General features: G+C 43.0%; 2 protein-coding genes and 1 long non-coding RNA gene across 3 annotated transcripts in view; 1 reads left to right on the top strand and 2 right to left on the bottom strand.

Moving 5' to 3' along the window:
- Positions 1–3,051: 3,051 nt before the first annotated feature.
- LOC139919892 (RNA-binding protein with serine-rich domain 1-like) lies at positions 3,052–10,252 on the bottom strand. Its single transcript, XM_071909766.2, has 7 exons — positions 10,213–10,252; positions 8,808–8,954; positions 8,044–8,217; positions 7,387–7,489; positions 6,172–6,325; positions 5,200–5,341; positions 3,052–4,393 (listed from the first exon to the last, which is right to left on the bottom strand). Coding segments are annotated over exons 1-7 (822 nt in total). The 5' UTR covers positions 10,215–10,252; the 3' UTR covers positions 3,052–4,293.
- LOC144542973 (uncharacterized) overlaps positions 3,052–13,830 on the bottom strand; it is a 59,071-nt gene continuing 48,292 nt past the window's right edge. The window contains exon 2 of the long non-coding RNA XR_013507550.1: positions 3,052–3,502. This is a non-coding gene — a long non-coding RNA (uncharacterized LOC144542973). The remainder of the gene's footprint in view (positions 3,503–13,830) is intronic.
- Positions 10,949–13,363, top strand: LOC139919893 (solute carrier family 2, facilitated glucose transporter member 11). Its single transcript, XM_071909767.2, has one exon. The coding sequence runs from the start codon at positions 10,949–10,951 to the stop codon at positions 12,578–12,580; it is 1,632 nt and encodes a 543-aa protein (XP_071765868.1). The 3' UTR covers positions 12,581–13,363.

Below are 13,830 nucleotides of genomic sequence, written 5' to 3'. Positions count from 1 at the left end.
GATAGCCGTTTCCACATTTGCTTTACGGTCGGGAAATCATTTTTCCGATTATTCCGACGACACCACATGAATGCAGAGGTCACATTCAAGATCAACATGGCTAACGTTACCTCAACTCAGAGGAGCAACTCGATCGCGTCATCAAGAGAAATACCGTTCAGTCGTCGTAGTAATCAGGATAAATTGGCAACTAAAGAATTAGGACCACCCAGACCAAATTTAAACATCAAGCAAGTATCTACAAAGGGGGGGAAATCGTATAACCGGGGATTTTCGCGGAGTGCTGTAACTGTAGTAAGTAGTAGGCTAACTTATGCCTACGTTCATTTTTTTGTTTAATCACGACACAACTAGCTACAAAATACATTTTCTAGATTTGCTCCACCTAAAATAAAATGTTATCTGATGAAGACTGAATCAGATTATTGCGAGAGTGAAGACCTTACTCAATTTTATTTGATTAATGGTAAAGCAGGTCTCTCTTCACATTCAAAGGTGTTTGTGAGGGCAAACTGATGACAGTTTATCTGTTGATGACCACAGTGGATCGTTCAGTCATTGTAGAGCCAAAATTATTTTATTCAAGACATTTACAATGAACTCCTGGATGTAGCTGTCCACAAATACAGTATGTAGCCAATTTTTTTTTTATTTTTTTTTTTATTTTTTTACAAAAGGCTTCATAGTTCAACGAATAATATTTTATTTTTTAAATCTAAAATAGTTCATAGATTACGTTCTAATCTAACGAATCTATACATTTAAAAGTCAAGCACCTCACCCGTTACCGTGGAAACAACAATAACTGGTATGTCAGTCAGAGAGTGCCTCCAGCAGCTAGCATGCTACAAAAATGGACAGATTTTTAAAACGACCGGTTACAGCTACAAATGAAGTAAATGAAAAACAAAAAACAAAAGTAAGGAAATACGATGAGGAGTATCTCCAATATGGATTTACTGAAGTGGAAGGGAGGCCGAAATGTTTTATATGCCTGCAGTGTCTTGCCAATGAGGCAATGAAGCCAAATTGAAGAGGCACCTCGAGACCAAGCATCCAGATTATGTAATAAAAGACCGGTCTTTCTTTACATTAAGAGGAAGGTCGAGGAAGGTCGAGGAAGGGTGAGGAAGGGCGAGAAGGGCGAGGATGGGCGAGGAAGGTCGAGGAAGGTCGAGGAAGGGCGAGGACTACCGCCAGCAACAACGACGGATGCTGACAAAGTGGTTTGGGATTGTAGCAATGTTGCAGATGTTTTGCAATCTACTTGATACATATGTTGCAATGCAGGCATGTGTTCAGTTTGTTATAGCCTGCATTTATTTTATGATTAGACTTTTATCAATCATTACTATGAACTAAGAGTGAAACACTTTATCTTGATATATGTGTGTGTGTGTGTGTGTGTGTGTGTGTGTGTGTGTGTATGTTCTGAAATGCACTTCAAATTAGCACTTTTCTCTTGATTTCCCTTTGATAATTTGTTTCGGTACAGTGTTACTTGCAGCTAATTGATTGATTGTTTTATGGGTATTCTGTGTTGAGATGGTGCAAATATTTTTAATACATATCTAATATCTTTCTAATACATTTCTCTTGTGTTGTTCTTTCACATAACTAAGACTATAGAAGTGTAAAAAATAGGCTACGTCAGATTATTCCAAAGGACATACTGTCAAGTCAATTTTTATTTATATAGCCCAAAATCACAAATCAGAATGAGGGGGTCCCCGGTATGTTCTCTATCTTGTAAGGGGTCCTTGGCTGAAAAACAATTGAGAACCTTTGGCCTAAGGAGAACCTCTGGCCTAAGGAACAATCCTTGTCTTATGTTGCCATCTAGTGGTTACTGGTGTTATCGCTACGTGAGGTGACCAGAAAAAACAAATTGTACAATGCAATGTGACAATGTCAAGTTAGCTAGCTGACTTAGGTTCATTTACCCATTGAACGGGTCACCTTAGCCATCATCGCAACAATTGCTGCCCACTGCTCTGTACACAAGTGATTATGTGTAACAATATTAAGCTTTGTATTATGCCTTTTGCTTCGCTTGCAGACACTGAAATGTATGGAGAAATGATTAAGATATGTACCGCCTGGGATTAAAAACCATATGGCAGAGAATAACAAAGCTTACTATAACTCAAGAACAAGTGACAAAAGAAATGAAGAACCGCCTATGACTGTAGTCATGTGGCTGATGTATGATAATAACTTGTGTTTAGAGGAGAGGGGAAACACCCCACAGACGCATGCTATATACTGTATATCCAGCCTGTTGCTGCTGCTGCTAGAAAAATGTAGTGTGCTTCTTCTCTTGCAGATAGACAGAGACCACTTCCTTTTTTTGTTAGACAGCTGAACCCTCTGACAGGGATTGTTGTGTAGTGAACTTAGCTTTAATAAAAACTCTGAAAAACAAAGCCAAGACTGCACCGTTCTTTTATTTTTATTTTTCCTTTTCTCTGAGCCTGGGACCACAAAAGGTAAGCCTACTGACACTTTTTCAGGGGTAATAGTTTGCTCTCGCCAGGATGACCTGCACTTTAAACTTGGTTGGCTAAAATAAAGTCTAGATACAAGGATAGGTCATAAATCTAGCAAAGTAAAACTACTAGCCCTGTCTCTTGGGGGAACTCAGGGAATATCCCTTTTCCAGCTTCTAGGCCTATGGGAGCTAAGGTCGGGTTAGTGACCTGAAGGGGAAGGGACTCCCGCCCACACCAAACCAAGGGCCTTAGGGACGCGTGAGGCTAATACGGGGTTTGTAAGTGGGGCCTAGGCATAGCAAGCCTCCACCAGTGAATTGGTCTTTCAGGACACCCTAGGGGGAAGAAAGAAACTGCAGTACCAATTCTAAATATTCTAAATAATGTATTCTTGAATAAAAATCAACTGAGTAAAAAAATCGTATTAGTTTTTGATAAATGATGAAAACAAACAGTTCTTGGTAGTGGTCTCAGACTTTTGGACCCCACTGTATATATACTGTATATATATTCCTATGCAGTAAAAATCCATAGTGGTGAGGACAATAAAACCAACGACTTATCACAGTTTGAACCATGAACTTTATTGTCAAGGCGAGTTGAGCCACACACTGCGCCAGCTGAACGACACTTGTATTTAAAAACAAAACATACAGCTCATGCGATTTGCATCAGTCCACCACCAAGGAAAACAAGTTAAGAAGGAATAACAGAGCACACATCTTATTCCCAAATCCCATAAAAACACAAATTCCTGGATCAAAAGACCATAATCGTACAGATGATAGGTTCATCATCGTGGCAGATTCACAGCGAGGGGGGGGGAGGGGTTTTCTTCTGAAACACTGGCCTATAACTAAATGATCAGACACCATTAAATATATCTGCAGACTAATAAAATTACACTGGAAACTTCTACGCCCTAAAAATGTGGACAAATGCCCTGTGAAATGGATTTCAGAGCATAGAGTGGGAGAGTTTTCGGGAGACTGGCTCTGTGGTCAACTGACCTGTTAACTGACACAGACACCAAAATCATCCATGTGTCCACAGGAGATCACTGGCTCTGCCGCTCCATGCTAACACTTTAGCTACACCAGGTCGAGTGATAGTAGGAGACTAGCATTATCTCAAAGTAAGAAAACTGACCTTTTGGTAATAAAATTGTGTTTTTTTATTATATGGCCTGTAGATAAATGTTTAAAATGAAATATCAGTAACTAAATACAGCTGATGTAGCCAGGTTTATTGTTGGAACTATTTCAGGTGAGAAACCATGTATTCATCCGCTGCCCAGTGATTTTTAGCTGTACACAGTCTCCTATCAGCCACCACCTTCAGGGAAAGTAGTTCCTGCTAGTTCAAAACAGAATGATATTTTTGCATCATATTTCATGTAAATTTTACCAGTCTCCTACACAAAACCTGAAGACTTGGCTGCATATAATTTAAGATTACTTAACATTTAGCTTTAGAGCTGCTACAAGTTCTCATTTCTTCACTTTGAGATAATGCTACCTGCTGCCTACTATCACTCAACATAGTGTAGCTAAAGTGTTAGCATGGAGCACCAGAGGCAAAGATCTACCAGGGACACATGGATGATTTTGGTGTCAGTAAGGTAAGTCGACCAACAGGCCAAACTCTGAAAAACTTGCCGTATTACTTGAACTTTTGGTGTAAACGATCAAGAGGGAACAGTAAAGGAGCCAATCCAGAGGGGAGGGGCTGTGTGTGTGTGTGTGTGTGTGTGTGTGTGTGTGTGTGTGTGTGTGGAGGGAGGGTTGGGTTGTCTCTCTGTCTAGCGGGAGGAGTTAGAACTGGAGCGTGACCGGTGGCGCCGGCGGCCGGGCGACCGAGACCTGCGACGCACCGGAGAGCGTCGCCGTGGAGACCGAGACCTGCGGGGAGAGAGAGTGAGAATCAAAGTGAGATAAAGAGTGTGAGAGAGACGTAGAGAATGAGAGAGTGAAAGAGTAAGACAGATAATGGAGACGAGGGAGAATAAGGGAAAATGAAAGAATGAGAGTTGTTAGGAAGTTAGAAAATATCACTTACAAAGGTGAAAATTAGTAAAGACTGTAAAGACTGAATTTTATAAACTCTTCACAAGCAACTGGTCTTCAATCTTGACTGTCTCACTAGTGCAATTCTTTTAAATTATTATAAAACCCTTAGAAAGACGACTAAAGGATATATACAATAATTAATGCAAATGAATGAATAAAAAGAGAAAGAGAATGCGAGAAAAAGTGAGTGAGAGACCATATTTCTTTTCCACTTCCTACAGTATTTCATCATGTAATACTTTGTTGATCCCGGGATTGAAATTATCTTTGCCGTTTTCCAAAATTCTGAATTTGGTACTGATTCGCCTACTATAATGGCTTTAATCCCAAAATAATACATGGAAAAAACTGAGAAAATAGAATAATGATAAATAATAATTAAATAATAAGTAATTTCACTTGTAAACTTTTGTAAATTCAACCAAGCATATGATTGTCCACTTAAGTCATCTGGAGCATAATTTTCTGGTAAAAATGTATGACAAACTGTGGTAAATAAACAAGTTTTTACAATGATACATACAGTATATGTGTGTTTGAATTCCATACTAACCAATAACAGTGAATATGATGTGAAACACTACAAAACACCACTACCAGTGTACACGGTACTCTGAGCAACATCACACGCCGCTCACCTTCTCCTCATTCGAGGCGGGGTGCGTCGCCACATGGGGGGCGGAGGGGGCATCCTGCGGGGCGGGGTGAGCCTGCGGGGGGGAGGGCGCACCGTGGGAGTCAGCACAGCTGTGGCTGTGATCTCCTGCCCATCAATCTGACCTGAAGAAAACCGGAAGATCAGGAACGTTAAAGGTGCGACGTGCAGCATGTTAGCATCAATAAATCACTACCACATTCATTTTGAGACAGTAGAATTATTGGAAAAAAATAAAAAATAAAGCTACAGGGGCTTATGGGAAATGTGGTCTTAATGTGGTCTTAATTTTGAAAAACACTAGCACCAACAATACCACTGGCAATCACAATTAATCTGACATAATGATGTTTTAAAATGCAACACATGGCACTTTTAACCTAAGAAAGTGTCTCAGCATATGGACTAAATCTCATCTGTGAAGGGATGGATGATAAAGGTGATACGAAATTTTTAAGACAGAAGGTTCCAGTCCTCAGTACGGACTTATGTGTTCAAAACTGCTGTAAAATACCCAATAAACTCACATCTGTAACCACATAACAGCTGATTTAAATATTAATGCATTAACTGAAAATCACCGCTCAAACCGCTGCTCATATGTTGCTTATCAACCACTTTGCTTAGCTGATAATCAAGAACTATGTTGCTTGTCAGGGAATAACATTTTATTATCATTGAATTCTACTGATATTGATTGAAACTAGCACTTTCATTCTATATTTTTAATACAAGTGTGTTACTGGCTGCTGTTTTGTAAAAGCAATAAACCACCCCAACACAGCGTTGGGTGCTTTACACTGATTTCAGAACAGCTAAAAGGGTTTCAGGCAGTCTACTTTGCACCGAGCCTCTAACCGGTCCTAAAGTCAGTGTAAAGCACGCCCTCTTGTGTCTCTAATCAAACATTTGTCTGTTCAGTCTTTCAGTTCCTTCTTCCTCCACTCTCTCCCACCTCCATCCATGTGTTTGAGGGCCTTCTCTGCCTCCTCGGGCGTCTCAAACTCCACGTAGGCGTAGCCCTTGGACAGGTGGGGGTGGACGCGGTTCATAGGCATGTCAATCATCTTGATCTTGCCGTAGGTGGAGAAGATCTCCTGGATGTGTTCCTGCAAAGAGACGACAGAGAAAGTTTTGAAATTTGGCACTACTTCTACTTACATTTTCAGGTACTGAGACTCTTATCTGCTGCAACTTACACAAAGTAAGTAGAATGCACTTTAATTCCTAGATCACCAAAATAGTATGGAAGGTGATTTACACCGTACGAGAACAGCTTGATGCAGATTACAACCATAAAGCCAGAAATACAAAATATTCCCTTCTGAGAGAACATCTTACTGCACTGGATTTCAAGTCACCACAATAGAAGATTATTGGTTAGATCAGAAATGTCTGAGGCGGCGAAGCCTCTTCTGCTCAGGTCGACTCTCTTAACGTATAATAAAAGTTAGGGTTGGGTTTGACAGATATGTGTTTTTAAAAGCTGATACCGATATTTTTCACTGAAGCTGCCGATAACCAATATTTGTTTTTCCTATGTCTTCAAATTGGCCATGTTCACTACAAAAACTCCAAAACACTCCAAGTATTCAGTGAGAATAAAATATAAATTCCCTCCCCCAGAATTGTATTCTTGGCAGGCTGGAAAAGCCTCATAAGCAGCATTTACACCATGACAAACTAAAACTCTCCACTGAAACCCACGGCCATAAGTTAGAATAAAACATATTTATACATGCTTATGTGGCATCTGATCAAAATGCCTCATTTCAATCAATTCGGGTTGACAACCATAGACAACCAGTGCAGTATTGATCATTTCTACAATAAATAAGCAATCAAACAAGCTGCATCTTATCCATCACATCGGAGGTGGAAGACACTGACTGGCTGAAATCTGATTTTTAATAATACTGAATATCAGTCATATAATAAAGGTCCTGTCATAGAATTTCTGCAGAGTGGTTACCAGTGGTTAGAAATTAGGCTTTTCCATTTTTTCCAAATGTTACTGCATCTCCTTTTGTTGTCACGTGACCCTCGTAACCATCGGTAACCACCCTTCAGACCTTCACCGACAGGCCTGTGTTGCCTTCATTGCCTCAGTCAGATGTGATTTAAAGACAGACACGTGTCTGGAGGTCAGCACTGCGGTTTAGTTGCTCACCTTGATGACGTTCCTGGTCAGGCGGCCCAGGTAGACCTTGGTGGGTTTGGGGGTGGGGCTTCTCCGGCGCCGGTCCCTGTCATCCTTCTTCAGTGACTTGGACCTACAGTAACATTTACATTACATTTAACGTTTCAGGCATTGATGTGATGATGTCTTACCCGGGGGAACTTACAATGACAGCAACACAGGAATACTTTTAAATTCCTTTATCACCAACATTACAAGTGAATCGAGTGAGAGGGTCAGAGCCTCAGGAAACAAAATATTCCTGTCATGTGACTCTAAAATGATCATGTATGAAAGAAGAGCTGAAGAGAGAGGTATTCTTTTTTTAAACTTAAAAGACAAGAGCATACTAAAGTAAGTAGAGGAGGAAGATATGGGAGAAACAGATGTTCTCTCTTATTCTTAGTCTTAAATGGGAGTATGTTATTCTTTCCACTTCCTAGTTAGTCCTAGGCCTGGTTTTTCATCACTGTTGTAACACTGGAAATAATTAAAAAATTGCTTTGCAGTAAAACGGGAAAAAAACATTGCAGTAGCTCCTTTTCAAAGTTGGAGGGTACAAGAAGTAAATTTTAACAGTCTGTTCACCATTTGCTTAATTATTTTCTTTTTTAAACTATTTCCTCTGCCAAGAAACCAATCCCATACTTGGAGCGTGAGCGTCGTCTGTTGTCGTGGCGCCGGCGGCTGGGGCTCGGCGAGGAGGAGGAGGAGGAAGAGGAGCGGGAGCTGGATGAACCGGAGCGGCTGGAGGCAGAGGAGCTGGAGCCGCTGGAAGAGCCGGAGCTGGAGCCCGAGCTGCTGCTGGAGCTGGAGCTCGACCTACAGGAAGACGGGGTTTAGTGTTAGCCCAAGTGTTAACTCTGTGGCCCAAGGAACTATTTAGGATAAACACTAACGTAACCCTGCCTTAAGAAACACAGAATACACAATAGTTATTTCAATAAAAAGCTAGGCCCATGTTTGAAATCAGATATTGTGTAGTGACTTGTGAAGCACTGAACAGTCTCCATGCAATGTTAAAGGTGCAATATGCAACTTTTTTCACATTAAAACAGCAATAAATAGGATATATTATACAGTATCAGTCTGTGACCCTGTGTGTTTTTGCTCAACTGCCTCATTTGCCTAAAATGTCATCAATTAAACTGTGTAGGACACACTGGGACAATTCAGTTTTAGCTGAATATTGATAGATTTCCGCCATAACAGACTGAGTACAAAATTACGTTACTGTGGGTCCTGTACTGTATGTATGCACGTATTTATGTGTTTTTGTAATGTTGACACAATTACTGAGGAGTTAGTCGACAGTACTTCAGTATCTGCTTGCCCCCTCCCTCTCTGTCAGCTGTCAGCCTGCATGGCTGCACCTTTCAAAATGGAAAATGGAAGCCAAAACAGCGTCTGACCTGCTGCTCCCGCTGGAAGCGCTGCGCCGCTTGCGGTTCTTGTCTCTGCCCCGGTCTTTCTCAGCTCCTTCCTTCGTGGATCCTGTCTTCTCCTTCCCTCGCTCTTTAGTCTTGTCGTCGTCCTTCCTCTTTGTCGGAGACGGCGCCCTGATGGAGGAGAGGGAGGAGGGGAAGGAACGAGAGGGACAGAGTCAGGCTGGAAAACTGTTTGTACACGGAAATAAAAACATGTACTGCTGTCTTACTGCACTGTGGACATAACAGGTCTGCAATAAGACAGCTTTTCCCAGGGTCATAATAAAATAGATATAGTGCTTCATCCACCATTTAAAAAAGGTGACACCTAAGGTGACAAGATGATTGTTGGCATGAAAGTAAAGCTTATTATTAGATATTATAGAAGTTAATAGCTACCCTGAGTCCTTCAAAGACATAATATTAACATTTTGAATAATGTAATAATCTGCATTTTTGAAATATTGAGCAATAATCAACAGGTGAGATTATTTTTCCAAAATGGATACAAAGTTGTTTTTTTTTACTAAATTCATGGCAGTCTCTCACTGCAGGATTTTGTAAAACGCCATTAGGGCTGCACAATTAATAATGTATAATCATACATCATAGGTTTAGTTTCCAGAATGAATAAATCAAAGAATACTGACATAGTGAAAACACTGAAGTTTATAATTTCATTTTGAATGTCCACTGTAACGTTAGTTAAAAATAACTTTAACTAACCAATATAGACTGCTAGAGGATAAAATACTATTTTTGCTCCAAGTTTGATCTGTGCCAACTCTTTACTAACGGAAGATGAAAGGAGAAGGAAAGGGAAATTAATAATTTTGCAGTAGGAAAATGTCACTAAGACAGGTATCAAAGATCCAGGAAAGCCATCTAGCTGTATTCATGTGAATTTACTTCAACCGGTTATTCTGAAAGTGCCTGACCTGCGGTGTTTTCAATGGCGCTACAAACAAATATTGGTCGGCTACAATTTCCCTTCGGAGCCGTTTAATCTTAACTTAGATGTGCCGTTACTGGTTTATATCATCATATAATGTCATTAATTGGCTAATCACCAGATAAAACTATATTGGCAATACTACTGTACTGGGTAAGATAGATAAACTAATTATTTTTGAGGACATTCATTTTATTAGTAGACTGAAGCTAACACTCGCTAGCTAAGCAACGCTTAGCTAAGTTAGCATTAGTTAACATTGACTCCTCGTCGTGCTGCTTGAATCAAACTATGCATTATGTATTTAAGCAAACAAAAACGTAAGATTTTTTTAAATAATGAGCTTTTGCCAAACAGAAGTTATTAAGTACCGAGTTAGTCGTTAATATTAAAGAAAATTGGGTGTAATAATGAATGTAAATGCTAGCGCTAACTTACATCTTTCCTCTTGTCCGCGCGAGTAGTCGCAGAGGGATGACGTAATGTTATTGGTAGATGTGAACCAATCAAAAAGGACATTGATGCGCCCTATGCAAGAGACATGCGACAAGAGCAAAGGGCCCGGGGGCGTTTAGTTCCCTCAGTAACGACTGTCAGGCTGTCCGGTCTCCTACAAGACTAACCGCCAGGCCGCTTCTATCTGCAGTCAACCAGTGGTGAGAAACCTGCTCAACACGATATGTTAGCTGGCTAGCTAGCTAACCTAGTAGCTAAAGTTTTGGAGAGGTGCGGTTGAGTTACATGATTTCTTCTGAGAACACAGACTTTTTTTAAAAATATATTTCATAAGCAAAGTGATTACACCGAAGACCACATGGTGCAGTTTGATCATCGCTTGGCGGTTAGCTCATTGCAGAAAGAGGATTACCTGACAGACCGGACTGAGGGAATAAAAATCCCTCGGCAGATGAGCGTTTTTACCGGTTGAACGCAAGCTTCTCCCTTCTTTTCATACCACCTGACCACGTTTTCAACATACCGTCCATTCTGTCGCGTTTTAGGAAGGAAGACTACCTCTCTTTCTGCTTCCTCTGGCTTTAAACACGCGGAAACAAGATTAGTTTAAATTTAAAATAAAGCTAGCAAGGACAAAGTGCAGTCCTTAAAGAGCCTAGTGCTGCTGGACTGGGGGAAATACCCGTTTCTTTTTCCAGGTGAAGCAGCCGGTCTGTAGATGAACTCTAAAGGTGATAATGAGGTGGAAGACACAGAAGACACAGAAAACGGCTCAGGCAGTGCCAGGACTCTTGCTTTAACTGTGTGCTCTGCTGCCATCGGCGGCACCTTCCAGTACGGCTACAACATCTCAATCATCAACTCTCCCACCAGCCACATCCAGGGCTTCATCAATGACACCTACAGGGAGCGCTGGGGCACCGGCCTGGACACCCCGCAGGTCACCCTGATGTGGACTTTAATCGTGTCCGCTTTCTCATTGGGCGGTTTGGTCGGGGCCCTGCTGGCGGGGCCAATGGCAGTCCGCTTCGGGAGGAAGTACTCGCTGCTTCTCAACAACGTCTTCCTGTTTGTCGGCGCTGTCCTTGTGCTGACGAGCAGGGCGGCGAAGTCGTTTGAGATGATCATCCTCGCTCGCTTTTTCGTCGGGGTCAACTCGGGGGTCAGCATGAACGTCCAGCCGATGTACTTTGGAGAGAGCGCCCCCAAACACCTCCGAGGCGCCGTCGCGTTCTCCTCTGCCGTTTTCACTGCATTTGGGATCTTTTTGGGTCAGGTGGTGGGACTCACCGAGCTGCTGGGCTCGGAGCCTCTCTGGCCGTACCTGCTAGCTAGTAACGCTCTGCCGGGGGTGATCCAGCTGCTCACCTTACCTTGGTTCCCCGAAAGTCCCAGATACCTCCTCATCGACCGGGGCGACAAGGAGGCGTGCGTCCGGGCGCTGGGCAGGCTGCGCGGCGGGGAGGCGCCCGGCTGGGAGATGGAGGAGATGATTCAGGAGCAACAACAACAGCAGAAGGCCATAGCTTCTAAATCTGGATCTACAGCTGCCGCCAAGACGCCCTGGGCCCTGTTTAGGGATCGCGACCTCCGACCTCAGCTCAGAACGGTCATGGCTGCCAGCAGCGCCATGATGCTCTGCGGCAACGACTCCATCTACTTCTACGCTTCTTACATCTTCCTGGAAGCGGGGATCCCTCCGGATAAAGTGCAGTACGCCGCCATCGGCACGGGGGCCTCAGAGTTCACCGCCTCCATAGTGAGCAACCTGCTGATCGAGCATGCGGGCCGCCGGCGCCTTCTGCTGGGCGGGTACAGCCTCATGGCCGTCTGGGCGGTGGTCTTCACCATAGCGCTCACGCTCCAGGGCCGAGGCGTGGCGGGGATGCCCTACCTCAGCATGGCGTGCGTGTTCGCCTACATCCTCAGCTTCGGCATCGGCCCCGCCGGGGTGACGGGCATCTTACCGGCTGAGATCTTCGACCAGGCGGCTCGGCCGGCGGCGTACATGGTCGCCGGTTCGCTCATGTGGATCAGCCTCCTCCTGGTGGGGATGATGTTCCCCTTCATCGTCGGCGGCCTGGGGAACTACTGCTTCCTGCCGTTCTTCGCCGTGTGTGTGGCGGCCGTGGTGTTTCTGGGGTTCTCCTTACCAGAGACTAAAGGCAGGACGCTGGCTGAGATCACAGCAGAGTTCGATAAGAAGAATGGAGGGAAGAAGGAGAGGGAGAGGCCGGAGGGGGACGAGCCCGGTACGGAGCACTATCAGCTGGGTAAGGCTTGCTCCTTCACGGCCCTGGAGCAAGATCCTGACCCGGAACCAGGGAACGAGGGGAACGAAGGGGGTTAATTTGACACACATCCAGTATCCGAGGATGTGCGACAGGTCGTGCCTTTACGGTCACTTTGTGTGTCCTACCTCCAGAGTTGGGCAGATTACTCCAGAGATGTAATCTGGGGTGTCCTATAAATGAAAAATAATCTCTGGAAATTGAAATTAATTCTGGTTTCATGAGTCGGCCCAATTTGCTGTTCTGTATGTTTACTGAATCCGTATAGCAGGAATTCCATGTATTACTACTCCAAACATTTACTTCACACAGCTTGTCAAAAACAATCAGCGTAAAATCAATCAGGACGACGACTTCAATCACAAATCTACCCTTCATTTACCAATTCCTGCCGAATGGGTTCATTATTTTGGCCCATTTATGCGGTTTCTCTCCCCGTAATCGGGCAATAGCTTCAAATAGAGTCTACGCCAAAGTTTTGATCAATGTTTGAATTCAGTGTAACTAATTTGTTTCCGAGTCTCTCCTGACTGAAATGTGGTTCAGCCCTTCAGTGTGAAAGCTTTAGTGAGTAAGTGATGTAGTTGCAATATCAAACAAGCGGTCAAGAGGATATTATACTTCAAATGTAGCCGCATAACTGCTTTTCACACCCACTCAAACTCCCTCAAGGCCTTTACACTAATAGCTGTGTTTGCACTGTAGAAATCCAAAGTAATCAGCTGCATTGCTTGTGGCCTTTGGCTGTGTCAATATACACTAGTCAGGCTGAGTTAATATTTATATCCAGTTATCCAAAAACCGGTTTGATTACCAGTGTATGAGGTAATCAGAAATGTTGCTGTAACAAATTTAAATAACTCACTGGGTGGATTACAGTTTCTTTATTTGTGTAATCTGATTATATGAGGCCATTTAGTAGGTATTTTTATCCAAAGATCCTTGCATGTGTGTGTCATACATGTTCGGCATGGGGTGATCGTGGTCCAAGCGGGATTTGAACCCTTAACCCCTGATAGTATTGGTGCCATGCTGTACTCTCTGATCTACGCAGGACCACAATCCTTTGCAACTACATAAATCCAAGCATGACGTCGACCAGCAGCATTTACAGGAACGACAGGCAGACTTGTGTTTGTTTGCCGGCTTTTTCTTCAGTGTTTTTTCGTTATTTACGTCAGTTATAGGTGAGCCATGCATCAACCAGACTGTTTATTTTAAATATTTTAATTGGTCACCCCCCTCACATGTTTTCGTTTCAGTCAGTGGCTTCAGTCCGGACACTGGACAGTTTGCACAGTAAATTGGT

The sequence above is a fragment of the Centroberyx gerrardi genome, chromosome 20 (genome assembly GCF_048128805.1).
Source record: "Centroberyx gerrardi isolate f3 chromosome 20, fCenGer3.hap1.cur.20231027, whole genome shotgun sequence".
NCBI classification, from domain to species: domain Eukaryota; kingdom Metazoa; phylum Chordata; class Actinopteri; order Beryciformes; family Berycidae; genus Centroberyx; species Centroberyx gerrardi.
This window is presented reverse-complemented; position numbering and strand designations above follow the sequence as displayed.

What these genes read in the sequence shown, in the direction of transcription:
- LOC139919892 (XM_071909766.2), bottom strand. An exon ending in TGACCAGGAACGTCATCAAG is followed by an intron (nt 6,326 to 7,386) that starts GTGAGCAACTAA and finishes GTCTCTTTGCAG; the next exon opens with GAACACATCCAGGAGATCTT. An exon ending in CCGCCTCGAATGAGGAGAAG is followed by an intron (nt 4,394 to 5,199) that starts GTGAGCGGCGTG and finishes CTCTCCCCGCAG; the next exon opens with GTCTCGGTCTCCACGGCGAC.
- LOC139919893 (XM_071909767.2), top strand. Translation starts at nt 10,949, where the DNA reads ATGAACTCTAAAGGTGATAATGAGGTGGAAGACACAGAAGACACAGAA.